This window comes from Dermacentor variabilis, chromosome 2, assembly GCF_050947875.1.
Source record: "Dermacentor variabilis isolate Ectoservices chromosome 2, ASM5094787v1, whole genome shotgun sequence".
Lineage (NCBI taxonomy): Eukaryota > Metazoa > Arthropoda > Arachnida > Ixodida > Ixodidae > Dermacentor > Dermacentor variabilis.
The window spans coordinates 152,689,433-152,714,364 of NC_134569.1; the positions used below are offsets into that span (position 1 = coordinate 152,689,433).

General features: G+C 49.9%; 1 protein-coding gene across 4 annotated transcripts in view; it reads left to right on the top strand.

The window, feature by feature from the left end:
* Positions 1–24,932, top strand: part of CASK (peripheral plasma membrane protein CASK) — an 842,400-nt gene that overhangs the window by 313,621 nt on the left and 503,847 nt on the right. For all 4 annotated transcript variants that reach the window (XM_075682288.1, XM_075682290.1, XM_075682289.1 and 1 more), the window contains exons 2-4: positions 22,033–22,145; positions 23,031–23,136; positions 23,884–23,961. In XM_075682288.1, coding sequence (XP_075538403.1) covers positions 22,033–22,145; positions 23,031–23,136; positions 23,884–23,961 — 297 coding nt within the window. The remainder of the gene's footprint in view (positions 1–22,032; positions 22,146–23,030; positions 23,137–23,883; positions 23,962–24,932) is intronic.

The following is a 24,932-nucleotide window of genomic DNA, read 5'->3' on the forward strand; positions in this document are numbered from 1 at the left end:
ATGCGAAGCGGAGACCGAAGCGAGCGACCGTACACCAGCTCAGCTGGCGAAAACCCCGTAGCTGCATGCGGCGCGGTCCTTAATGCAAACATCACCCCAGGCAGACACAGCTCCCAGTCAGTTCGATGTTCAAAACACAATGCTCTCAACACGCGCTTCATGACGGAGTGGAGCTTCTCAACGGAATTCGACTGTGGGTGGTACACTGAGCTGTGTAGCAGCTTTACCCCACACCTTTCGAGAAAAGTTGTCGTCAAAGCGCTAGTAAACACTGTGCCCTGATCTGATTGGATTTCCGCAGGAAAACCAACTCGCGCAAATATGGACAGTAGTGCATTGACTATCTCAACTGAGCTGAATTCTTTAAGTGGCACTGCTTCAGGGAACTTTGTCGCTGGGCAGATCACAGTCAAAATGTGTCTGTACCCCGTGGCTGTTACCGGCAGAGGTCCCACTGTATCAATAACGAGCCGTCTAAAAGGCTCCGTAATGATAGGTACCAACTTCAACGGCGCCCTCGATTTGTCCCCTGGTTTGCCCACCCGCTTACAGGTGTCACATGTCCTCACGAAATGGTCTGCGTCCCGAAAACACCCTGGCCAATAGTACTCTTGCAAGAGACGGTCCTTAGTTTTCTTAACTCCTAGGTGTCCGGACCACGAACCCCCATGCGTCAAGCGCAACAGATCCTGACGATAGCATTGAGGCACGATCAGCTGATCGAACTCCACTCCTCTGCGGTCTAGATACTTCCGGTACAGGACTCCACCTCTTTCCACAAAACGCGCATTTTTCCTGGCGATACCTTCCTTGACATTGCAGCGTATGTTTTCTAGGCTACCATCCTTCTTTTGCTCGGCTATCAAAGCCGACCGGCTGACTTTTAGCAACCTATCAAGTCCGTCTGACGTAGGCGCGATGAGCAAACCTGCAGATAGCTCTTCTAACTTTCCCTTATCGGGCATTTCCTCTCCAGTAGCTGGCGCCTTCAACGCTACAGGCTCAATTTTATTCAGTTCGGGCGTGCTCTGAATATCAGCTTGCGGCGCCTCTGACCCTTTCTCATTGTTCGATAACGTCCGCCCCGCAACTACCGCCTTTGCAGCGAGCTCCCGAACCTTCGATCTGGTTAAGGCCTGAACGCTAGCCTCACCAAACAAAAGCCCCTTCTCGCGCAGGAGGGGATCGGACCTGTTCGAAAATAGGTACGGGTACTGGGAGGGCAGCATAGATGACACTGCCGCCTCCGTTTCAAGTGCTCCGAAAGGTCCTTCAATAAGCACTTTTGCTACCGGCAGACACACGCTATGAGCTTCCACGGCTTGCTTGATCCATGCGCACTCGCCCGTGAACATATGGGGTTCTACGTAAGACGGGTGAACTACATCCATTGTAGCTGCGGAATCGCGAAGCACTCGGCACTCTTTCCCGTTCACGAGGAGGTCTCGCATGTAAGGCTCGAGAAGCTTCATGTTCTCGTCAGTGCTGTATAATGAAAAAAACACAACTTTTGGTGTTGTTTCCGGACACTGCGCCGAAAAGTGACCCGGCTTCTGGCACGTATAACAAACGCGCGCTCGCCTCATCTCGAACCGCTTTCTGCGTTTGGCTGCCGCCGTCTCTTTACGTTTGGTCGGACTGCTTTCACTCGCATCCTCACTACGCGTGTCCCCCTTTAATCTCATGGGTGTGAACTTCGGCCTCTCAAAGTTCGAGCCAAATTCACCCTTTTGACCGTCCTTAGCTCCGCGAGCCCGACGCGTCACAAACTCCTCGGCTAGCTCAGCGGCTTTAGCCACCGTACAAACGTCTGGCCTATCCAAGACCCAGTACCGCACGTTCTCAGGTAACCGACTATAAAACTGTTCTAGCCAGAAACACTGCAGAACTTTATCGTGGTCACCAAACGCTTTCTCTTCTTTGAGCCACTCCTGCATGTTTGACATAAGCCTGTAGGCAAACTCTGTATATGACTCACTTTTGCCTTTCTCATTTTCCCGAAACTTCCGACGGAACGCCTCCGCTGACAGCCTGTACTTTTTTAGCAGACTCGATTTCACTTTGTCGAAATCCTCTGCCTCCTCTCTATCCAAGCGAGCGACTACGTCGGCCGCCTCGCCGGGTAACAAAGTGAGCAAGCGCTGTGGCCACGTTTCCCGAGAGAACCCCTGCTTCTCGCACGTTCGCTCAAAGTTAACCAGGAACAAACCAATGTCCTCTCCAAGCTTAAACGGCCGCATCAGGTCAGTCATTTTGAGCAATACTCGTTTTCCTGCACCGTTTGCCTGACTTCCATTACGAGCGCGTTCCATCTCTACCTCAAGACGCTTCATTTCCAAAGCGTGTTGACGGTCACGCTCTTGTTGCTCTCGCTCTTTCTGTTCTTTACGTTCATGCTCTTCTTTTTCTTTCTGTTCTTTAATTTCGCGCTCCTGTCTTTTTGCCGTCTCCCTTTCCTCAATGGTCTCAAGGCATTCCGACAGCTCGTCATCCTCAGCTTCTAACTCAAGAATAGCCTTTAGCAGTTCTGGTTTTCTGAGTTTGTCCGAGACATCCAGACCCAACTCTCTTGCAAGCTCCAACAATTTCGGTTTGCGCAACGACTTCAAATCCATGGCTGCTCTGAATGCTGCTTTCTCTACTGCTTACTATTGTCTTGCCGCAAACTAACCCGGCAGCAACGACAACCACAATTACCAGCTCTGTTTCTGACACTAACAAAAGCCTGGCAAAGCTCAGAAGAAGAAAGTCCCGCACTCACCAAACCTCGCAGCCAAGAGTTCAGCGCAGTCGTTCCGCTGCAGGCAACCAGTCATCACACAGGGCTCGTTGCACTGCTCCCGGATGGTCGTTGAGCTGCTCAGCATACAGTCAACTGCATATCTTCGCTGCTGGCCTCCGTTGTCGCGATCTCACCGCTGGCAGACAGTTGTTTGAATCCCACCGATGGCAACGGTTGTTGTGGTCGCACCGATGGTACGACCTGTTGGGAACTCGGCGCTGACGCCCGTGGTTGCACCTGGGTCGCAAGCCCCAAGGGTAGCGTTGGCCTGGCGGCCTGGGGTACAACTGGAAGCATCCGAAGGTCCCGGCAAAGCATGAGTCGACTGGTAACAACAAAACAACTTGTTTATTTTAACATCGCAAAGAGTTGGCGGTCAGGTTGACCGAAGTAGAGAGACGGGAGAGCACTTTACTCAACAGAAGAAATCGGAGCCCTCCTTTTGGCGTCCGGGGGCAGCTGTTTTTATACTCTCGCAGTTGAGGGCAAGAAGGAACCCCTCAATAGACGAGCACGTGATTGTACAATGGGATAAAGTGACGCATACTGTCGTAGCGCCGCCGGTCGGGCACAAAGACTGGGAGGAGAAGGTGACTCCTACTGTCGTATCGCCTCCGGTCGGGCACAATGGCTGGGAGGAGAAGGTAACTCCTACTGTCGTATCGCCTCCGGACGGGCACAATGGCTGGGAGGAGAAGGTAACTCCTACTGTCGTATCGCCTCCGGTCGGGCACAATGGCTGGGAGGAGAAGGTGACCCCTGCTGTCGTATCGCCGCCGGTCGGGCACAATGGCACATACACTCACACACGCACATGACACGTGGCATCGGAACATGCCTGGACGCGCTTGGCGGGGAGCGTAGCGGCGGCGCCGAACGGGCCAAAATGTCTGCCGCTTTGTTGCAGTCGCGCCGGCTAAACCGCGCGTCGTAGGCGAAACGTAACATTGCCCATTATGCCACAGTGGCTTGGAATCCACTGCAACGTGATGTCGTGTCCTTGCTCGACGAGGTGGTGAAGCAGCAGTCTGATTTCTAGAACTAGTTGTTCGTGGGGTCCTCGGCGTAAGGCAGAAACCAAACAATGAAGTGCAGCCTTGGAGTCAGTGAACACGCTCCATTTCTTGGGTAGTTCTTCAGAAATTACACGAAGTACACAACGAATAGCAGCAAGCTCCGCGGCAGTCGATGTAGTCTGGTGAGAGAGTCGAATCTTTATGGTGGAAGGTTTTGCAGGAAAGATCACCGATCCTGCAGACCCATTCACCGTGGTTGAAGCGTCAGTATACAGATGATGATGATCGTTTTACGTCTCGTACAGCAAGAGCAGTGAAAGCTGCTTGAGTGCTGGAGACGAGAGTTGGGCTTTTGTTCGTATGCCTGGTACGATAAGTCGAACCTTTGCTTGAGCCAAGCACCATGGTGGAAACGGAACTTTCGCTGGAGCTGTATAACCTGATGGAAGGTATGCACGATAGGGCAGGACAGTTTCACAAAAGGAAGCACGTGGTCGATCCTCTGGCAGTGAGGCTAGATGATGGGCAGGGGCTCGAGCAAGGTGTCTTACGTGTGCTCTGAGTGCTTCCATGACTATATGGATCTTGGCTGGGAAATCGTGTGCAATCGCAATGGTTTCAGCCGTTGACGAACACCGCGGCAATCCAAGACACACTCTTAGCGCCTGGGCCTGGACGCTTTCGAGTGTACGGATATTACTTCTGCAGGTGTTGGTCAGCACAGGCAAGCTGTATCGCAAATACCCAAGAAAGAGCGTCCTGTACAGTTGCATCATTGCATGTACTGAAGTACCCCAGACATTTCCTCCAAGAAACTTAAACACATTAGAGATATCCGTCAGGCGCTTCTTTAGGTAGGCCACATGAGGACTCCAGCAGAGGTCGCGATCAATGATTACTCCTAAGAATCGGTGCGTCCTGACATAAGGAATGTTTTGACCGTCGATAGAGACATCGTATGATCTCATTGGCTTCCGGCTAAACGCGACCAATGCGCATTTTTTTGGCGAGATCTTGAGGCCTTGTTCATTTAAGTAGGCCGATGTTGACGTGGCAGCTTTTTGAAGCCTGGCGCGTACTTGCGGCCTTGTCACACCAGATGCCCACACGCAGATGTCATCGGCATACATTGAAATTTTTACTGTGTTCGGAAGTCGTTCCACGAGACCAATGAGTACAAGGTTGAAAAGCGTTGGACTCAAGACACCACCTTGTGGAACTCCATGGTGCGTATAATATTCCGAGGTTGGGCCAGCTTCAGTGTTAAGAAATAGAGACCGCCTATGTAAATAACTGCGAGTCCAACGATATAATGGACCGTCTAGGCCCACCGATTCCAATGCTTCAAGTATGGCGTCATGAAGAACGTTGTCGTAGGCTCCCTTTATGTCTAAGAACATTGCGACAGATAACCTCTTACACGTCTTTTGGTGTTGAACATAGGTTACCAGATCGATAACGTTGTCGATAGAACATCGGTGACGTCGAAAACCAGCCATGGCGTCCGGGTAGATTTCGTAATGTTCAAGATACCACTCAAGTCTGGCGAGGATCATTCGCTCCATTACCTTCCCAACGCAACTTGCCAGCGCAATCGGTCGGTATGAAGTAATCTCTAAGGGAGACTTGCCAGGCTTAAGAAGCGGTACCAGGCGGCTGAGCTTCCAATCTTGAGGAACTTTGCCCTCTTTCCAGGACTCGTTATAGATATGAAGGAGTGCACTTCGTGCCCGTAAAGTTCAAGGGTGGTAACGTCGTCGCCGCGCGCCGTGCAAGCGTGCGAGGGTGAGCCCACAGTGGTGGCTCGATCTCGCGCACGCAAGGAAGCAAAGCAGATAGGTGGCGTGCCGCCTTCCGTCGCGCACGAGGCACCGGGAGGCAGCGAGAGAGGGAGGGGGGAGGGCGTTCTACTCCGGCGGCGGCTGCGTATGGCGCTGCCACGCGGGCCCTCTCTTGAAAGCGATCGGCGATGGGGACAGAGTGCGCCAAGTGCTGATACCTTCGTGTGCACAGTGCTCTCACCGCTTAGTTCGCGTTGAAACGAGAGGCAGCACGAAGGTGAATTCGCTCGCTGCTGCTGCCGCGCTTACTCACTCCAGCGCTTTGACAGCGGGTGTGCGCGTTCATCGAGTGAGATGTGTTCATGTCTGCTTGCGCGTGCGTGACACTGTGCTTGTCAGTTTAGTTAGTAAGCGAATGTTTACAAGTTTATACGGCCGATAAAAATACTATCCTTACTTTGTAGAGCTGTCTACGAATTTGCTATCGCAATCGATGCTCGCGACGTTTTTAGGAAAGAAAAGGCAAAGGGAAGGCTGGCGGCGTGACGCAACGTGCCCTCAGTAAAGTTTCGTTCGTTCTCTGTCCTCGCTTCACCGCTGGAACTTGAAGCTTCTCGGACTCTGATCGGCAGTTGTTGATCAAACGCAGGCAGGAAGCGATGAAGTCAGATGTACAAGAAATATTTATAGGTAAACTTTTCTATGTACATGGCAGGTAAAACAAATACATTACAAACTTGAACAATTGAGAAACAAAGTCTCACTCTTCGACTGTCTCAATGACTGTTAGAGACCAGACTCGTTTTAACGTACATAGTACGGTGGCTCACTGATCTATCAGCAATCCTGATTTCAGCCAAGTCTGAGGGACAGCATGTCGTCCCGATTTTTATAGCCCAAATATACAAAGAAAAAAAGGCGGTAGGGCTGTTGGCCCGTCCCACAGGTTCAGTTGCCAATCAGAGTCAAACGTTTGTTAAGCCACAACCCACAGGGATGGGCTTACTCTGAAAAATAAGCATATTGGAAAACAAAGCTCTTTTCCTTCTTCCCTAAAACTCCGTTGCCCTCTCATTTCTCCGTAGTTCGTGACGCGCTCAGCAAAACACGCCAGGCCCGAACAAGTTATCGCTAGGCCGCCTCAAATCCCAAGGGCGTCTCTAGGCCGCAAATGTCTCGGAAGCAGGGGCATCGACACCACGTAGTGCGGCCGTACTCAAAGTTTGTCCGCGTGGGAGACTGATGGCCCTCCTTGTCCTTCAAACTTATTGTCTACAAGACAAAGTTCTCCGAGTGCGTGTTTCCAAGACGCCGTCGTCCGAATGCACTCTTTACGTGTGCCCCGCATTCCCACAGCGTGCACTGTAAGCTGGCCTTCGACACCACACAGGCAGTCGCACCCAACAACAAGGCTGGCGATTGCGTTCCGGACGCGTAGAAGATTAGGTCCATGCTCACTGCATGCGGCACGGGGTCAGAGTTGCTAAGCCCTTCTTAACCTCGGCGGCGCCTCCAATTAGGCAGGCGCTCGGGGGCCAGACCCACAATACCTTGTACAGCGGTCCCTTTCAAGGCTGGTCTGTGTGGACTCGTGTGACCGTCGGCGGACTGCCAACACCGTGCGCACAATACCGACTTCCCGGAATCGGCACTCGCCCGCCTGGCGCCTGCCGCGACGTGTCACCCAACACCGCGCGGTGCCTGTGACCCCACATAACACAGCAACTGTCGCCCGGCTGACATGGGGGCAAGTGAACCCCCTCTCTATACACAAAGCACGTGGCCGATTCGTGACACTTAAGAACACGAACAATCAGAGCGACCTTACACCCTCCTAGTTTCTTTCATGCCTCCATGTGTACCGGGCATCCAACTAGAACAGCTGATGCATTCACTCGTAAAATGATTTTTTTTCTTCTCCCGACTATCATGCTTCTTTAATTTTATTGGAGCTTTGCTGACACCGTTGTAGTTGTTAAACTTGTCGAGCTCTGTCTTTCTTTCTTTCCTACTTTCTTTCTTTCTTTCTTTCTTTCTTTCTTTCTTTCTTTCTTTCTTTCTTTCTTTCTTTCTTTCTTTCTTTCTTTCTTTCTTTCTTTCTTTCTTTGTATGCAGTAGCACAATATTGCTGCTGCTTAGAGCAACACTCACTCCCTCTGAGAGAAAGAAACAATCATGTCAATTGGCGCAAATTACTGTCCTAAATCTGCACTTTCTGATTATTTATCTTCGTCTGTAACCGTAGCATCGAAAGAGCTCGGGTGCATATTCCATGCTACATGAGTAGAAACAGCCACCAATTCATTATTATGCCCGCTTACTTACTGAGGCGTCGCCGACCGCAGTGGTGGTAGAAATCTGTGCGACGTTGTATTGTCACAATGCCAGAACGTGAGAGAACGACACGCCTTCGTGCTGAGAGCAGTCTGGAGGCTCAATACTTTTTGCTTTTTTTTTATTAAGCGAAGCTGTTAGCCTCTCGGTGGTCGGCATTTTTCGTGTCCGCGTCCGCTAGCAAAATGTGAGCCGATCCCGGCAACAGTGTAGGCCAGGAGCAGTGGCTCGTACCTCCGTAAGGCGCAGTCTTCAAGCACTGAGCAAAGTGAAGCCAACAGTGCATACACCCTTTGGGATCACGCATACAACCGATACAGGACAACAAATGTTTCAATAAAGAACAAGCTCAAAAGAAGCATCCGAACCACATAATTGATGATAAGGCGCTCCCGATAACGTATGCGCTCTCCGCATACGTTTCTTTTCCCGGTAAAGATTAGAGTTGCGCAAGCTGCCGCGGTGACGTTATCTTGGGGGAGTGACGTCACTAAACTTTCGTATGTAAAAGTACCAGCCTAGCAACTGATTTCATTGTTGTTCCAGCACCCCTATAGGCGGTGTTGCGTTTCGCCTGCGACACGTGGTTTTGCCGGCGCGACGGCGGCGGGGCGGCGGACATTTTGGCCCGATCGTCGTCACCGCAACACTCATCGCCAGGTGTTTCCAGGCGCGTCTGCGGCGATGCGACCGCCTAGGGATTTCGTTCCAGTCATTGTGCCCGAAACAGGCGATGCCAAAGCAGGGACCATCTTCTCGTTACAGTCATTGTGTCCGACCGGCAGCGCCACGACAGTGTGCTGCGCAGCGCCACGACCAGGTGCTACGAGATCGTGCGCAGCGCCACGACATGGTGCTACGGCATCGCTACGACAGTGTGCGTCACCATTAGCCCATTGTACATTCACGTGCTCGTCTTTTGAGGGGTTCCTTCTTGCCCTCAACTGCGAGAGTATAAAAACAGCTGGCCCCGGACGCCAGAGGAGGGCTCCGATTTCTTCTGCTGAGTGAAGTGCTCTCCCGTCTCTCTACTTCGGTCAAACCTGACCGCCAACTCTTTGCGATGTTAAAATAAACAAGTTGTTTCGTTGTTACCTGTCGACTCATGCTTTGCCGGGACCTTCGGATGCTTGCAGTTGTACCCCAGGCCGCCAGGCCAACGCTACCCTTGGGGCTTGCGACCCAGGTACAACCACGGGCGTCAGCGCCGAGTTCCCATCCGATCGCTCCAGTGTCGCGATCCAAACATCTGGTTGCCAGCGGTGAGATCGCCTACGACTTCAAACAACTGTCTGCCAGCGGCGAGATCACGACAACGGAGGCCAGCAGCAAAGGGATGCAGTTGACTGTATGCTGAGCAGCTCAACGACGATCCGGGAGCAGTGCAACGAGCCCTGTGTGTCGACTGGTTGCCTGCAGCGGAACGACTGCGCGGAATTCCTGCCTGCGAGGTTTGGTGAGTGCGGGACTTTCTTCTTCTGAGCTTTGCCAGGCTTTTGTTAGTGTTAGAAACAGAGCTGGTAATTGTGGTTGTCGTTGCTGCCGGGTTAGTTGCGGCAAGACAATAGTAAGCAGTAGAGAAAGCAGCATTCAGAGCAGCCATGGATTTGAAGTCGTTGCGCAAACCGAAATTGTTGGAGCTTGCAAGAGAGTTGGGTCTGGATGTCTCGGACAAACTCAGAAAACCAGAACTGATAAAGGCTATTCTTGAGTTAGAGGCTGAGGATGACGAGCTGTCGGAATGCCTTGAGACCATGGAGGAGAGGGAGACTGCAAAAAGACAGGAGCGCGAACTTAAAGAGCAAAAAGAAAAAGAAGAGCGCGAACTTAAAGAACAGAAAGAAAAACAAGAGCGTGACCGTCAACACGCTTTGGAAATGAAGCGTCTCGAGGTAGAGATGGAACGCGCTCGTAATGGAAGTCAGGCACACGGTGCAGGAGAACGAGTATTGTTCAAAATGACTGACCTGATGCGGCCGTTTAAGCTTGGAGAGGACATTGGTTTGTTCCTGGTTAACTTTGAGCGAACGTGCGAGAAGCAGGGGTTCTCTCGGGAAACGTGGCCACAGCGCTTGCTCACTTTGTTACCCGGCGAGGCGGCCGACGTAGTCGCTCGCTTGGATAGAGAGGAGGCAGAGGATTTCGACACAGTGAAATCGAGTCTTCTAAAAAAGTACCGGCTGTCTGCGGAAGCGTTCCGTCGGAAGTTTCGGGAAAATGAGAAAGGCAAAAGTGAGTCATATACAGAGTTTGCGTATAGGCTTATGTCGAACATGCAGGAGTGGCTCAAAGAAGAGAAAGCGTTTGGTGACCACGATAAAGTTCTGCAGTGCTTCGGGCTAGAACAGTTTTATAGTCGGTTACCGGAGAACGTGCGATACTGGGTCTTGGATAGGCCAGACGTGAGTACGGTGGCTAGAGCCGCTGAGCTAGCCGAGGAGTTTGTGACGCGTCGAGCTCGCGGAGCTAAGGACGGTCAAAAGGGTGAATTTGGCTCGAAGTTTGAGAGGCCGAAGTTCACGCCCATGAGATTAAAGGGGGACACGCGTAGTGCGGATGCGAGCGAAAGCAGTCCGACCAGACGTAAAGAGACGGCGGCAGCCAAACGCAGAAAGCGGTTCGAGATGAGGCGAGCGGGCGTTTGTTATACGTGCCAGAAGCCGGGTCACTTTTCGGCGCAGTGTCCGGAAACAACACCAAAAGTTGTGTTTTTTTCAATAGGCAGCACTGACGAGAACATGAAGCTTCTCGAGCCTTACATGCGAGACCTCCTCGTGAACGGGAAAGAGTGCCGAGTGCTTCGCGATTCCGCAGCTACGATGGATGTAGTTCACCCGTCTTACGTAGAACCCCATATGTTCACGGGCGAGTGCGCGTGGATCAAGCAAGCCGTGGAAGCTCATAGCGTGTGTCTGCCAGTAGCAAAGGTGCTTATTGAAGGACCTTTCGGAGCGCTTGAGACAGAGGCGGCAGTGTCATCTATGCTGCCACCCCAGTACCCGTACCTATTTTCAAACAGGTCCGATCACCTCCTGCGCGAGAAGGGGCTTTTGTTTGGTGAAGCTAGTGTTCAGGCCCTAACCAGATCGAAGGTTCGGGAGCTCGCTGCAAAGGCGGTAGTTGCGGGGCCGACGTTATCAAACAACGAAAAAGGGTCAGAGGCGCAGCAAGCTGATATTCAGAGCACGCCCGAACAGAATAAAATTGAGTCTGTAGCGTTGAAGGCGCCAGATACTGGAGAGGAAAATCCCGACGCGGGAAAGTTAGAAGAGCTATCTACTGATTTGCTCATCGCGCCTACGTCAGACGGACTTGATAGGTTGCTAAAAGTCAGCCGGACGGCTTTGATAGCCGAGCAAAAAAAAAGGATGGCAGCCTGGAAAACGTGCGCTGCAATGTCAAAGAAGGTATCGCCAGGAAAACTGCGCGTTTTGTGGAAAGAGGTGGAGTCCTGTACCGGAAGTATCTAGACCGCCGAGGAGTGGAGTTCGATCAGCTGGTCGTGCCTCAATGCTATCGTCAGGATCTGTTGCGCTTGTCACATGGGGGTTCGTGGTCCGGACACCTAGGAGTTAAGAAAACTAAGGACCGTCTCTTGCAAGAGTACTATTGGCCAGGGTGTTTTCGGGACGCAGACCATTTCGTGAGGACATGTGACACTTGTCAGCGGGTGGGCAAACCAGGGGACAAATCGAGGGCGCCGTTGAAATTGGTACCTATCATTACGGAGCCTTTTAGACGGCTCGTTATTGATACAGTGGGACCTCTGCCGGTAACAGCCACGGGGTACAGACACATTTTGACTGTGATCTGCCCAGCGACAAAGTTCCCTGAAGCAGTGCCGCTTAAAGAACTCAGCTCAGTTGAGATAGTTAATGCACTACTGTCCATATTTGCGCGAGTTGGTTTTCCTGCAGAAATTCAATCAGATCAGGGCACAGTGTTTACTAGCGCTTTGACGACAACTTTTCTCGAAAGGTGTGGGGTAAAGCTGCTACACAGCTCAGTGTACCACCCACAGTCGAATTCCGTTGAGAAGCTCCACTCCGTCATGAAGCGCGTGTTGAGAGCCTTGTGTTTTGAACATCAAACTGACTGGGAGCTGTGTCTGCCTGGGGTGATGTTTGCTTTAAGGACCGCGCCGCATGCGGCTACGGGGTTTTCGCCAGCTGAACTGGTTTACGGTCGCTCGCTTCGATCTCCGCTTCGCATGCTTCGAGAATCATGGGAAGGTAGGGGCGACGACCCAGTCGTGGTGGAGTACGTGCTTAAGCTCCTCGAACGCTTAAGAAGGGCACAGGAGTTGTCAGGTGAAGCAATGACAAAGGCCCAGCAGAGGGCCAAGGTTTATTATGATCGGACAGCCAGGGCCCGTCGTTTTGAGGTTGGCGATGAGGTCATGATATTGCGTACATCGCTAAACAACAAACTAGACGTGCAGTGGGAGGGCCCAGCACGAATTGTTCAGAAACTGTCGGACGTTAACTACGTGGTAAGTCTGCCAGGAAAGCGGAAAGCACAGCAAGTTTACCACTGTAATCTGCTCAAACCTTATAGACAAAGGGAAGCAGTGGTGTGCATGATGGTAAACGTTCCTGAAGAGCTTCCGGTCGAGCTTCCGGGACTAGGCTCAGTGACGAACAGGGAAGACACCGGTCAAGTCATTAGTGACCTTATCAGTAAAGCACCGCTGTCGCCTGAGCAGAAAACCGAACTACACCAGCTATTACAAGAGTTTCAAGGTCTGTTCTCTGAGAGGCCTGGTAGGACTTCTGTACTTACTCATGCTATAGAACTTACCTCCACAGAGCCAGTACGATCCAAGGCGTATCGGGTGTCACCCCGCCAGAGCGATATTATGGAGGCTGAGGTAAAGAAAATGCTACAGCTCGGTGTTATTGAGGCAGGTGAGAGTGATTATACCTCCCCTTTGATTTTAGTTGAGGTACCGGGCAAGGAACCTCGTCCTTGCGTCGACTACCGCAGGCTTAATTCCATCACTAAGGATCAAATTTATCCGATCCCTAACATCGAGGAGCGCCTTGAGAAAGTTAGTAGCGCTCAGTTTATTTCCACCCTAGATCTTGTCAGGGGTTATTGGCAGGTTCCACTTACAGAAGAGGCTAGTAGGTATGCGGCGTTCATTTCACCAATGGGAACATTCCGTCCTAAAGTGTTGAGTTTTGGTTTGAAGAACGCGCCATACTGTTTTTCAAGTCTCATGGATAAAGTGTTGCGGGGACAGCAAGAATTCGCTTTACCGTATCTAGACGACGTAGCGATATTCTCCGCGTCCTGGTCTGAGCATATGACACACTTGCGGGCAGTGCTAACCCGCCTGCGCGAAGCAGGCTTGACAGTAAAGGCTCCTAAGTGCCAGTTAGCACAGGCCGAGGTTGTCTACCTCGGTCACGTGATTGGTCAGGGTCGTCGCCGCCCCTCTGAAATAAAAGTGGCCGCTGTGCGAGACTTTCCGCAACCGCGCACAAAGACCGATATTCGGTCGTTCTTAGGTGTCGCCGGCTACTATCAGAGGTACATCCCTAGGTACTCTGATATCGCGGCTCCCCTGACGGATGCTCTAAGAAAGACAGAGCCTCAAACAGTCGTCTGGGACGAGACAAAGGAAAGAGCTTTTAGCGCCCTAAAGAGTGCCCTAACAAGCCAGCCTGTGCTACGATCGCCAGACTATACAAAGGGGTTCATTGTTCAGTGCGATGCTAGTGAGCGAGGCATGGGCGTTGTACTGTGCCAACGGGAAAATGGAGAAGTAGAACACCCCGTCCTGTATGCTAGTCGTAAGCTGACCAGTCGTGAGCAGGCGTATAGCGCCACCGAGAAAGAGTGTGCATGTCTCGTGTGGGCCGTTCAGAAATTGTCATGCTATCTAGCCGGCTCGAGGTTTATCATTGAGACAGATCACTGCCCTCTCCAATGGCTGCAGACCATCTCTCCCAAAAATGGCCGCCTCCTGCGCTGGAGCCTCGCTTTACAACAATATTCCTTTGAGGTGCGTTACAAAAAGGGGAGTCTCAACGGTAACGCCGATGGCTTAAGTCGAAGCCCCTAACGTAGGAATCAGCCTCAAAATTGTTTGTTACTGATGTTTTTCTTCCTGAGGCAGGTTTTTTTTAACATATTGCTTTTGTTTAGTGTTTCAAAGTGATGATATGCTTTCTAGTGCAATTTTTCAATTTGTGGACGCGTTCTGAGTGATGCTAGACTACTGTAAGGAACTAGGCAGTGGTATAAAAAGGGGAAAGAGCCTGGCAGGGCTTAGTGAGGGTTGTGCCGTGCTTGCTGACTGAGCGGTTGAGTTTTCAGCGTAGTTCTAACGCTTGCCGGGAACGAGAACAAAAATGTGAACTCTCCCGAAGTCACTTTGCAGTGTCCCGTGCGAACCTGAACGAGAGAACGAGGCCTTCTCTGTGCGCTGCGCTCAAGAAACGTCAAGGGACGCCCGACTTCGGTTATGAGCATCATCGAGCGACATCCCTCCGGACAGCGGATGCAGTCCCCTGTCCATCGGGATCTCCTTTCCCCGGCGGGGCGGTCTGTTGCGTTTCGCCTGCGACACGTGGTTTTGCCGGCGCGACGGCGGCGGGGCGGCGGACATTTTGGCCCGATCGTCGTCACCGCAACACTCATCGCCAGGTGTTTCCAGGCGCGTCTGCGGCGATGCGACCGCCTAGGGATTTCGTTCCAGTCATTGTGCCCGAAACAGGCGATGCCAAAGCAGGGACCATCTTCTCGTTACAGTCATTGTGTCCGACCGGCAGCGCCACGACAGTGTGCTGCGCAGCGCCACGACCAGGTGCTACGAGATCGTGCGCAGCGCCACGACATGGTGCTACGGCATCGCTACGACAGTGTGCGTCACCATTAGCCCATTGTACATTCACGTGCTCGTCTTTTGAGGGGTTCCTTCTTGCCCTCAACTGCGAGAGTATAAAAACAGCTGGCCCCGGACGCCAGAGGAGGGCTCCGATTTCTTCTGCTGAGTGAAGTGCTCTCCCGTCTCTCTACTTCGGTCAAACCTGACCGCCAACTCTTTGCGATGTTAAAATAAACAAGTTGTTTCGTTGTTACCTGTCGACTCATGCTTTGCCGGGACCTTCGGATGCTTGCAGTTGTACCCCAGGCCGCCAGGCCAACGCTACCCTTGGGGCTTGCGACCCAGGTACAACCACGGGCGTCAGCGCCGAGTTCCCATCCGATCGCTCCAGTGTCGCGATCCAAACAGCGGCGGCGTGCTGTCAAAGTTACCGTTCTCCCATTACTACCGTTACTGTAAATTACCATTACTACCATTACCCTAAAGCAGTAAAGCATTACCTCCCCCCCCCCCTCAGCAGTTGTAGTAGTGGTTTTCAACAGCTTCGCTGGACATACAATTACACAGGGGCGAGTCATTTTTTTTTCTCATTATGGCTTGTGCAGGCGAGCGGCAGAATATAACTAGGCAATGTTCAAAGCCGCTTTAGCCGCGCGTTCTTGTTTTCCACCATTTCAAAAGCCTGCATTACTTGTCGATGAGTTTGTCCTTGCTGTGTGAGGCCAGAATGTGGGCAGAGAAGAAAAGCTCGTGGCACTGTGGTAGCGTTCTTTGTACCGCGGAGAGAGGCTGATTTCTGCCGAGGAGGAGAGTGGAAAAAAGAGGGGGGGGGGGCGTTCACTCCGCAAAGTCACATTTCACCAATGGCGACCCACTATAATACATAACCTACGCCAATTTGCCGAACACGTCTGCTTTGGCCTTAGTACATTTAAAACTCTTGCGTCTATGTATGCCAACCGGACTCCGCCGAAGTGAGGCCACCCTGCTTTATCGCTTATGGCTAGGGGTGGCCTTCACGAAATCTTACTCGTTTCGCATTGGAATGACCGACAACGCTCTCTGCAATGCCTGTCTTTGCGAGGAGACGCTGGAACACATTCTGTGCGACTGTCCTGAATATAATGTTCAGAGACAGTCCATGGCGTCCGTTCTAGCGCACCTTGACAATAGTCCATTGTCAGTTGCAACCATTTTCACATATCGCCGACTGAAGTCATCGCAGCTGAAGGCGACGAAGGGACTACTTCGGTTTATGAAGGATACGGGCTTGGAAAAGCGGCTGTGACAGTGATGTCACGTACCGCACAAGAGTGACAGACTGTAACCAACGATGTGTGTGCCGTGTTATGTGCCCTCTATCCCTTCTCCCCATCTTTCATCCCCCACCATCCGGCTCCCATGTGTAGGGTAGCAAACCGGTTAGGCAAAACTGGTTAACCTCCCTGCCTTCCTTCTCCACTTTTTCCTTCCTTCCTTCCTTCCTTCCTTGCGTTTAACTAGCTGGACAATCGTCCACTTTCAGAACTAAAAGCTTTAGGCCAATGCTCCGAACGAACATCCGCGTTGCAGGCCTTACTCGCGCTATTAACGTTCTTGCGGTCTACGGGGCTTCACGACAGACTCTAAGAATGCCGCTCCCTACCGTTCTGTAGTGTACGCGCTTTGTTCGTGCTTGTCTCCCTTTCTTTCTATCTCCCCCTTCCACTCTGTTTCTCTTTTTATCCCTCTTAACCCTTCCCCCTGCGCAGGGTAGCCAACCGGAACTACCTCTGGTTAACCTCCCTGCCTTTCTCTGCATTATTTTCTCTCTCTCTCTCTCTCTCTCTCTCTCTCTCTCTCTCTCTCTTGCGTTTAACTGAAACACATGCAGGAATGAAACGCACTTTTTTTTCGTAATGTGGGCTTTCGGGATATAATCTGGAGTGTGAGCAAAAAAACTGTTACTGGGAAAGATGTTTGTGATCAATACTACAGAATTACGAGCATTGTCTTAGTGTAACAGCACTATGATTGCACTCAGCGCCTGCACTGTGGTCATCGTGTATGGAAGTATTAAAGCTCTCTGATCTCATGCATGAAATACAAGAACGTCGTGTTCTATACGCCCGCGTCTGTCGACTGAAGCAAGTGCTCCTAGCAACCGCGACATCCCAGCAAAGAAACGAGGAGCACAATAAATCAGAGACAATTAATGCTCCTCTTTTGCGCAGTGAAATCCGCCTGCTCCTAAGACATATATCTTGCTGCCTCAGCAAAACTACCCGGTTTGATCAGCAATCTAAGAACTCGGTGTTGTACTTCATTGACCCATGTATAAACCTATCGATTCTGTCAAATCTGAGGGGAAACAGAAAATTCGAAACATCAGCGTACCGTCTGCAGCTTGGTACTGCACTTAAGCAACTCATTTTTATACAGGATAAAACTTGTCTCTAGTCCGTAGTGTTCTTGTGTCTATGCAGACCAAGATTTCCAACATCTCCTCGAGCGCATTAAATATGATTCACCACGAAGGGTATTGCAAGCAAATTTGTTACCTTTAAATAAAGACCGTTCAGTCTAAAAAAGATGCTTCTTCCTTGGGCAACAGTGGGCCTTCAGAAAGAGCACTTCTTGACCACGAAGAGTATTGCAAGCGAGTTTCTTGCCTTTAGACAGAAGACCATTCACTCTAAAAAAGTTACTTGGTCGATGGCCAACAGTGGGCGTTCAGAAAAGAGCACGCCTTGCTTTGAAAATGTTTTTCGAAGAGGCAAACATTTTTGGGAAGTATTAAATTTCAGTTTATTCTAATAAGCTAAATGAGTCATATAAATGTGTTCAAAATTGATTTATGTGGTAATCATCCTTTTTTTTGCGCTATGTGTAATTTGTTTCTGTTCTGTGTTTTGGCTATTAAAAATATTTGACTAGATGTATATGCGCATGTGCGCTGAACTCATGTACAAAATTTTGCCATTTATTTGCGGTTGTACTCTATAGTTTTCATTCATCTGGTGTTCTACCCAGTGTCATATTTTGTGACTATTCTCCCTTTTCGCGCACATTTGTTTGTTTTGCTAGTGAAACAGTAGCCAGTGCCGTCATAAAGGGCCAACCTCTCCTCTTATTCATTTCGATAAGAAACAAAAAGGAGCAACGCGTTGAACGACCATGAATGGAAATAAAATGGCGTGTGCGCTAGGGAAACGGGGCTGCGTGACTGGGAAGCTGTTCCTTCATTTTCGTTTCCTAGCTTCTCTTGGAGTGTTCAAGGTCGCAGCCCAAATCGATGTCAGCGCGCTGGTCGCGCCGTCTAGTGGGCGGATGTGGAGGTTTAAGCGGTCGATGGTTCCGTTCCATCGGCAGACGGCGCGGCAGACGTCCGAGCCTTGAAGCGCGCACTTTTCAAACTTGGCTCTCGCGGAGGGGCATTTCGGCGCTTTCAATAAATGCGGCCTTCGTTCTTTTCCGTCTCAAGACAGGTTCCTACAAATGATATAGTAACGCGTTGACAACCCCGTTGCATCATCTGAATGCGAAGCGCCACCGCTGCTGTGTAGCGTACTAAACATCGTGCGACTTGGTCGCCACCATCTGCTCCCCTCTGTTGCGCCATTTTGTTCTTGCGTGTTGGTCTGGAATCACACCAGTTGATGTGGATTCGACGCGCTCTTATGGCATACAGGTAAACGCGGCTTGTCGCACCCCATTACATAAAAAAAAAATGAATTCTGGAATTTTACGATTACGAGGTATGCCGCAGTGAGAAACTTTGGATTAATTTGGCCACCCAGGGCTTCTTGGACGCACACCCAATGCACGGCACACGAGCGTTTTGGCACTCAGCTCTCGTTGGAACGCAGCCACTGCGGCCGGGCTTAGAAACCGCGACGACCTCAAACTTAGCAACGCAACGTCGTAGCCACTAAGCGACCACGGCGTGTCCCAGTTAAGTGCTGAGGCAGATACCGCGACTGTAGCTTTGGGCTCGCGTTATTAAGCTGTATGCAAAGCGGACGCATATTGTGGCGCGCTCTGAACGTGTGGACCCTGCTTACGGCGGCTCTTGGAATACGGGGCCAGAGCAGACTTCCTACTGAGGAAAAAGGCACTTCTAGAGGCGCCCACAGCATGCGATGGTACCCGCATTTATTGCGTAATCTTTAGAGCCCACCTTTCTTTACTGTGATACGAATCCAACCCCTTTTTGAATTAAATATTTCTTCGTTATTCTCAATTATCAGACTCCGGCCTGTCAAAAACCACCTTTAATCCTTGCTATTATTCTCAACTGGAGGTAACCCAGGACAAATCCTGCTCGGCCTGCCAGTGTGGCGCAGTGGTTATGGCGGCATGCTGATGAGCACGAGGTCGCGGATTCGATTCCTGGGGCCCTATAACGTAAAACTATTCCAATATGTTTCTATTCCAATCTCCTGACGTCAAATTTGCGTAACCGTCAACGCAAGCACCAGGCGGTTACCCGCAGGGTTGTCTGAACAGACCAATCAAACGCTCTCCTCGTTCATAGGAGGTCACTTTTGTTTGCTTGAAAAACGAATAACATTGCCCACACTGAGCGTCTTGTCGTATCTAATTGGCCCACAAGAGGCGAGGAGAACGCTCAAGTGGAGAGGGATTCGATGGGGCCGAGCCACTGCACTGAAAGTCGATAACCGGATGAAGAGGGTGGTGCCGGCGTCTACGATTGGTCGGCTTTCCCTTACTTAGCTTGCGGTGGCTGGTCGAAAATCGCGGCGGCATGCAACGGAAGCTCAAGAATGACGCTAAAACGGACCCTCAGCAAAGAAGAGTTGGCAGAATGAGGGGGTAAACGTGCCGAAAGTGCTCGAAAACGTTACACGGCCACGCAAGAAGTTGTATTATTCGCAAATACACCCATGCTCTACGGCATGTGCGAGTAGCCAGCGTCTGAGCGATCGGCGGCAGCCATCTTCTATTCCTTTCGGAACGGGGCAGCCTGCGGCTATTCCGAAGAAAATTCAGTTTTGTTCGGCATATTAATGCATCTTTATCGCGTACACGTCACTTTGACGCGGTGAGTTCTTGTGATTTTGTGACGTCGCGTGACAGGCAGGTGAAGTGGGTGCAATAGCCGAGGGCTAATGGCGAAAACGGGTCGAATCAGAAATAACTGTTTTTCTTTTTTCTGTCAAATCATGCATAATAAGTGAGTACACAAGATATCAGATAGGGAGGTATCGCGGTTTTTGTGACGTCGCGTGACAGACAGGTGAAGTGGGGGTGGTCGAAAAAAGTTTTTGACCAATCATGGAGGGCTGATAGCAGAATAGGAATAGAAAAGTTTCGAATAGTTTTACGTTATAGCACCCCTGGTTGCGGCAGCCGTATTTAGCTCGGTGAGAAATGCGAGAACGCTCGCGTACGTAAATTTAGGTGCGTGCAAACAAGCCTTATGGAGTCAAAATAAATCCAGAGCCCTTCAAACTATGCTGTCCCCCACAGCAGCAGTCTTGTCTTGGGACGTCAAACCTCGCGAAAACATCAATCGATCTTGCTTGAAATATTCGAAAGCGCATCCACATTTTACACATGTCTGTGGGTTCCTTCTTTTTCTTTTTTGTACGTGGGCGCTCGTCGCCAATTTGCCAGTGTATGCGTTTTGTTTGTTTCAACGAGGTTACGAATCGGCTACGAATCGCGGTTCCTGTCCGTATCATTGTGTTACATCGGACCCGTATGGCGATGCGCAAAACGTGAACAAGATGAATGCAGGCTCCTGCATTCATCTTGTTCACGTTTTGCTCATCGTCTTGAATTTCCATCTCCCGCATTCCCCCTCTTTTCCCTGGATCGGACCCTTATATAACACGTGGTTAACAAAACCATGTTTTGTACGTGAGCTGGACGATAGAACTGTTGCTTCGTGCATCTGTGACTGAAAAATGATAGAAAGTAGGAGAAACATTTCTGCTGTCGCGTATAATCTGCGCTCTCCTAAGGCGTTCGCGCCACCGATTTCTAACGCTACGTGTATAGCATGTCGGTACGGTAAAGCCAGCTTTGTTGAGATGACAGTACGTCTGGTGGCGTTGCGGAAATTACCGATGCTACTCCTGAGAGGCTTGACGTGAGGACGGCACAACACTTCAGTAATGAAACAAAAATCGTTACAGCAACAACAACAAAAGGACGATAAACGTTTGCCTTTGTGTGTATATGTGCACGCATGCTCTTGTGTGCTCTACATGTCTGTATAGGCAGGGTGCGGGGAAGATAGGGTTTGACTTGAGAGGTTGGAATCGGTAAACCTCCGTGTGCCCCTTTTTGCTTCTACGCTTCTACTCTTCTGTATGTATGTATAATCCCCATTTGTAACCTGATTATTATACAAATAAATAAATAAATGGAAAACATGGAAATGGAAATGCAAGAACATCAATTTGCTTTAAGAATGAATACGAAGAATAATAGCTATAATGTGAAAGACGTCTTAGCACATGAAAACACTAACACATCCAAGGGTTACAAAAAACAACGAAAAGACGAGACATTAACATCGAAGACGAGTGAATGCATAAAATCATCCTTAGTGTTTTAAGCATATGTTCGTACTTATAGGGAAATGTTTCACTTCACTGAGACCAATCCTTTCAAAGCTGCTAACTGTACATAGTTCTAGTATCGTCCCACGTGACAAACGATGATTGTCTAGAGGCGTAAGATTAATGCGCAGTTGTTACCTCGCCAAATATCGGGCAGTCCAGCAACACGTGGCCTATGTGCTCGCCCACCCCTCCAAATGCACACGACGCGGAGTTTGCGCGATGGATTTTAAAGAAAAATAAAGTACTTCGCGTAGGCAACACCCAAGCGAGAGCTGCTGAACAAGGTTTTCCACGCGTCGCGGTATCCTCACATAAATGTGGGGATTCAGTCCAGGGCCTGCCGCATGCAAAATTGGTCTCCTGGACTCGACATCGAACCATACAACAGAAAATATATTCGACCCGAGACTTTTTGCAATATGTTTTTAACCTCGTTGCTCAACAGCAGCGAAATGGTGCATCCTTCTCCGTGTTCGTGTGCACGTTCTGCCAATGGGTCCTCTCGCTCGTTTCCCAACTGTGACTGTATAATTTATGTATATTCATTAGAAAGTTAAATGTTGCGAAAAAGCCGGCGACGGAAGTTGGCAGTATTTTCAATATCACCAAATGAATCAAGCACTAATTAACCACGTTTTTTTTTTTCGAGTGATACGTGTGCACCGCCTTGTGTCTGATGCGAGCGCGCAATTTTGCCACTTCCGTGCAGGGGTCCCTTCAGTGTGGTGCGTCGCTGTGTTCACAAGACGACGGGCCAGCAGTTCGCCGTCAAAGTCGTCGACGTTGCCAAGTTCACCTCCTGTCCCGGACTCGGCACGGAAGGCATGTCTTATTCGCTCCTTGCGTATAGAAATGTCATATGGCGCTAGGAAATCCTAGAAGTTATAAGATGCCAACACTGTTGGTACCCGGAGAGCGCTTCGCGACTGCACATGCCGTCAGTAAACATTTCTTCTTTTTTTTTTTTTTAGCTTATGAGACAGCGCTTTATCTATAAAGCCCAAACCCCACCAAAGGCAACGCAACAAGACTCCAGCATTTCGTCAGCTAATTTTAACCACGGTGTGGCATGTTGTTGTTGAGGCTTCGCGTGTGATGACCACATACGCAGTTCCTCGCGAATTTTTCTCATCCACTGCAACCTCTGACAGTATTTACCGCTTTGTCCAATCTCGAAACTTTCTGAGAGCGTACTTGCACTTTCGCGAGCTCCGGCTCTCTAGATTATCATTATCGTATTGTAGTCTCGTATGCGTAAAATTCTTGGCAGGGCCCGGCAGCTTCGTCAATATTTTTTTTTTATTTGGTGAGCACCTGTATGAATTGCAAAAAAAGCCTAATTGCTCTTCGAATTTTCGGTGTGACTGACGAAGCCCCTAAGTAAAAGCGGGAAGACGGAGGCCGTTACTGTGTTTTATCTGAGTCACTTGCAATATGATTTTACTGTAGTATATCTGAAAAAGAAACTCCTCAAGCTGGGTCCACACGGCGTCCCGAATGCTGCGGACGAGCATCCCGTTTCCGCGATGCAGCCAATCGCACCGCTTGAAGCTTGTCTGTGGCGCCCTGTTGCGGTGACGTTGAGCGTGACGTCATGCTGATGCACGGAATTTGGTCGGTCGTGTGCATTCAGTCACTGGTGTTGCGCAGAACCGTGTGAAAATGACTGACACATACTTTTCTGCTTTGTTTCTTCATTATTTACAGACTTAAAGCGAGAAGCCACCATCTGCCACATGCTCAAACATCCGCACATTGTTGAACTTTTAGAAACATACAGCTCCGAGGGAATGCTCTACATGGTGTTTGAGTAGTAAGTACACCATTCGCATTTCTCGCATTATAAATTTTGTATTCCACCCTCTCCAGTTTGCGCAGCTCCTTGAATAATAAGCTTGTGAACATGCAAGAAGCTTCCTGACTCAGGGCGAACTTGTAGGCTTGTGATATGGTGATAGTAACTGTACGATGCGAGGGAACTTTCTTAGTGACAAAATGTATTTCGGTCTTTTGGTGCTTCAGATTTTCTGATACTGGTACTGAAAGTATCGCTAGACTACAGATATAGATTAGAATGTTGGAGATTAGGGAGCTATCACGTGTGAATTGAAACTCGCAGTATTTTCATTGTTATTGTTTTTCTCACTTGAAACCTTTTATAGTACACACACACAAAAAAAAAAACGCGATTAGCTACGCGACGTTTACTTATTTTAGGGATCACCTCAGTAATGTATGGGCACTCGCCGGTACCAGTTGTCATTTGAATTAGATAATTTTCTTCCCTTCTTTCCACTACGTTTTATGAGAAGTTGTGATTACCACTTGCACGTATTTGCGCGAGTGAGAGTCAGAACTTTTCAGAAAGTGCGTTCACCAGGAAAGTTGGCTCTGTGTCCCATGGCAACTCTGCTGTGGCACGAGCCAAGAGCGTGTGACATAAGCTGCATGCTCGACAGTAGTTAAATGAGATTAGCTGCATCTTCGGTGTTTTGCTTGCGTATATTAAGTTTAACGTAGGGATACTAACACGGCAGATTTTCTTTCTTATTTGTTCCAGTATGGAAGGGGCAGACTTGTGCTTTGAAATTGTGAAAAGAGCCACCGCGGGATTTGTGTACAGCGAAGCTGTGGCCAGGTAAATTACTCGCGTTTCTTTCTTTAATTTTTGTTGCGTCGCTGATATGTACGTGTGTGAAGTATGCCGACAATGTGAGTTGAAATACGAGAAAAAAGAAAGCTAATCGCCTAGCGCAGCTGTTCTGAAAGATTTATCCATCACTGGGCCTCTTTGATTATTCATTCCGGATAGCCACAGGCTGCCCGAGGCGGTGCTTTCTTCCAATGAGCGTTGCATATGCAGCCTTTCGGACAGTCCGGTACTGTCAGGGACAGATAATCGAACAGGCCCAATGACTCATTAACCACCCTCACATGGTACACGCCAATTGGCATACGGAACCATAATATCCTAAGGCCATATCCGATTACAGTCTGTCAGATGCATGCTTGCAAACCGCTTGTATGCAGTCGTTAAGGAAAAGGGGACGCTACAAGCCAAAAGAAAAAAAAAGGCGCTGACGTTAAGTTCAACTAAAGACAGCAAAAACCTGTGGTCTCCTTCAGCACCAATCCAGCTTTTCTTTAAATCCTCGTGAAAGTGGAGTTCACAGCTTCGTACACCGAGCCCCATCAATCATTTCAGTTGCTCTTTCGATAAAACAATAACGTCAGTGGTGGTTCTCTCCAGCGGTGCGCGTACTCATGAGGCTCTGCTGATGGCATTTTGTTAAATGCTGCCTTGCGGTTGTAGAGCGCTATAGCATTGCGCGGAGCGCCACCTGGTGCCGCGACTCAATGCAGTTGATTGCTTCGCACGTACGTCGCCCACTGCAATCATTCTGTGTGCGTTGACAGAATGTCAGGAGAGTTCAGAAATAAAGTAATTTGCAAGTAACTGCCGCTAACTTGATGATTATACTCAATTAGCGCGTATCCGAGGGGAGACTAGAAAAATGAAAAGTGAGCGTACGGTTTGTACGCAGGTTACTGCCTTTCCTTTGACTGTTTTATTGAAGTAAGCCATTAAAGTAAGCATATCATACCAGC